Source organism: Merops nubicus, unplaced genomic scaffold (assembly GCF_000691845.1).
Source record: "Merops nubicus isolate BGI_N331 unplaced genomic scaffold, ASM69184v1 scaffold18627, whole genome shotgun sequence".
Taxonomy (NCBI): Eukaryota; Metazoa; Chordata; class Aves; order Coraciiformes; family Meropidae; genus Merops; species Merops nubicus.
Window position 1 is genome coordinate 1 of NW_008619801.1, and position 2,208 is coordinate 2,208.

General features: G+C 61.8%; 1 protein-coding gene across 1 annotated transcript in view; it reads left to right on the forward strand.

Moving 5' to 3' along the window:
- Positions 1–1,278: 1,278 nt before the first annotated feature.
- LOC103776426 (F-box/WD repeat-containing protein 7-like) overlaps positions 1,279–2,208 on the forward strand; it is a gene marked incomplete at both ends in the record, with an annotated part of 6,273 nt that continues 5,343 nt past the window's right edge. Inside the window, one exon of the mRNA XM_008943936.1 lies at positions 1,279–1,449. Coding sequence (XP_008942184.1) covers positions 1,279–1,449 — 171 coding nt within the window. The remainder of the gene's footprint in view (positions 1,450–2,208) is intronic.

A 2,208-nucleotide genomic window follows, 5' to 3' on the forward strand; every position in this document is an offset into this window, starting at 1 on the left:
CCTCATCTGACCCCAGCGTCCGTGTCACCGGGAAGGGGATGCCAGGGAGGAAGTGGGCGCCCATCCCCAGGACAGAACCCGGGGCAGCAGCCTGGGTGCCTTTCAGCCGAGAGAGGAGGCTTAGGTTAGACATACAGAAGTTCTTTGCTCTGGGGCTGGTGGACACTGGCCCAGGTTGCCTGGTGGAAGCTGTGGGTGCCCTGTCCCGGGGGGTGTTCAAGGCCATCTTGGAGAGGGGTCTGAGCAGCTTGCTCTACTGGGAGTGTCCCTATCGACGGTGGGGGCTTGGAGCTGGAGGAGCTTTCATGTGTCTTCAACCCAATGTGGGCTGCATCCCTTGGTGGCAGCCACACTGTGCCTGCCTGGATCGGGCCTTTTGGGCTGGTGGCAGAAGCTCCTGGTATCTGTCTGGGGTGCAGGGAAAACCAGGGGTGGTGCTGCTCAGGACAGAGAGTGCAGGGGACACGTGTGTGTGTCTCCGTGTGCCTGGTGGGGGCTGTGGCCCATCCCTGGAGCTGCAGATGACAGAGGTCCTATTGTCCAGTCCTGGCACTGCTCAGCTTGGAGCCACAAGTGCCCTTCCCGGGTCTGCAGCCTCCATTTAGGCCACTGCTTCCCATGTTGGCACCAGCACTGGTGTCCGTTCACTGAGCCCCAACGTGATGGGGATGGGAAGGGACCTCTGGAGCTCATCTCCAGCCCCCTGCTCCAGCAGGTCACACACCGCAGCGTGCCCAGGATGGCATCCAGGAGAGTTTGGAATCTCTCCAGAGCAGGAGACTCCACAGCCTCTCTGGGCAGCCTGCTCCAGGCTCGGCCACCCTCACACCAAAGACATTCTTTATGGGAGGTGCCATCAGTGCTGGGAGCAGGCGAACGTTCTGTGTGAGGTGCTGGTAGCAGTGGACCAGGCAGGAAAAAGCCTGTCTGGGTGGGCAGGGGGGAGCTGGATCCTGCTTGAGGTGCTCACTGGGTTTCTCAGCTCCATATCCAATCCTAGAGTCCTGGAATCACAGAACTGTTTTGGTTGGAAGAGACCTTTAAGATGATGGAATCAAACTGTTCCCCAGCACTGCCAGTTCCCCACTGACCCATGTCCCTCAGCACCACATCTCCATGGCTTGGAAACCCCTCCAGGGATGGGGACTCCACCACTGCCCTGGGCAGCCTGGCACAGCCCTGCACAACCCTCCAGGGCAAGAAATTGTTCCTCAGGGTCAACCTCAACCTCCCCTGGGGAAACTTGAGGTCATTTCCATCTTCCTTCTCTTCTGTCAGGAGCTGAAGGGCTTCAACTCGGTGGATGACCTTCTCCACGTCAAAGGCATCACCACCCGCATCTTGGAGCTGAACAGCCAGCGGATGATGTGCCGCCGGCGGCCGGGCAGCGAGGAGGCTGCGAGGGGGGGCCCGGCTCTGCCCGGGGACAGCCAAGCTCCCGTGCCCCAGGTGGGAGCAGGTGTGGGGGTGGTCCTCACCCGAACCGGGGAGGGTGCTTGCACTGGGGGGCTGGTGGAGGGATGGAGGTTGGTGGGGGAGGAGACCCATCTGCTTTGGGGGCACCCAAGGGATGGCACACCCTATCCAGCAGCCGGTGGGCCACAGCTTCCTCTGAGGTGGCCACTTGCTTCAGGAGCATCCTGATGGGAAGGCCAAGATGCTCCAGGCCCAGCAGTGTCTGGCCGGAGGCTGTGGTGGCCCCTGAGCTGCTCTGGCCACTGTGATGCTTCTGCCCTCACATCCCCAAGTACTGTGGCCCAGGGGTTGCTGGTGGCTCCCTGCTGCCCCTGCCTCGGGCAGCTGGCCATCCGCAGGGGCCTGTGGACACCCGGGGGGTTCCACCCCAGCCACCACTGGAGGCCAGAGCTGGTTGTGGAGGGAAGTTCCTCCCTGAGCCGGCAGCTGAAGAGGCCACAGCCTATATATCTCTGTCCCATCCCCTGCCTTGTTGGCGGCCTTGTGGGCCAGCACAGACCTGCTCATCTCGGGGATGTTTTCAGGAGCACATCTTCCTGCAATGCTTGAAGAGCTCAAGAGCCCCAGGGGGCAAGAGGCTGGGGCCAGACTCTTGTCAGTGGTGCCCAGTGGCAGAACAAGGGGCAATGGGCACCAACTGGAACCCAGGAGGTTCCACCTGAGCAGGAGGAGAAACTTCTTTGGTGTGAAGGTGGCCAAGCTTGGAGCAGGCTGGCCAGAGAGGCCGGGGGG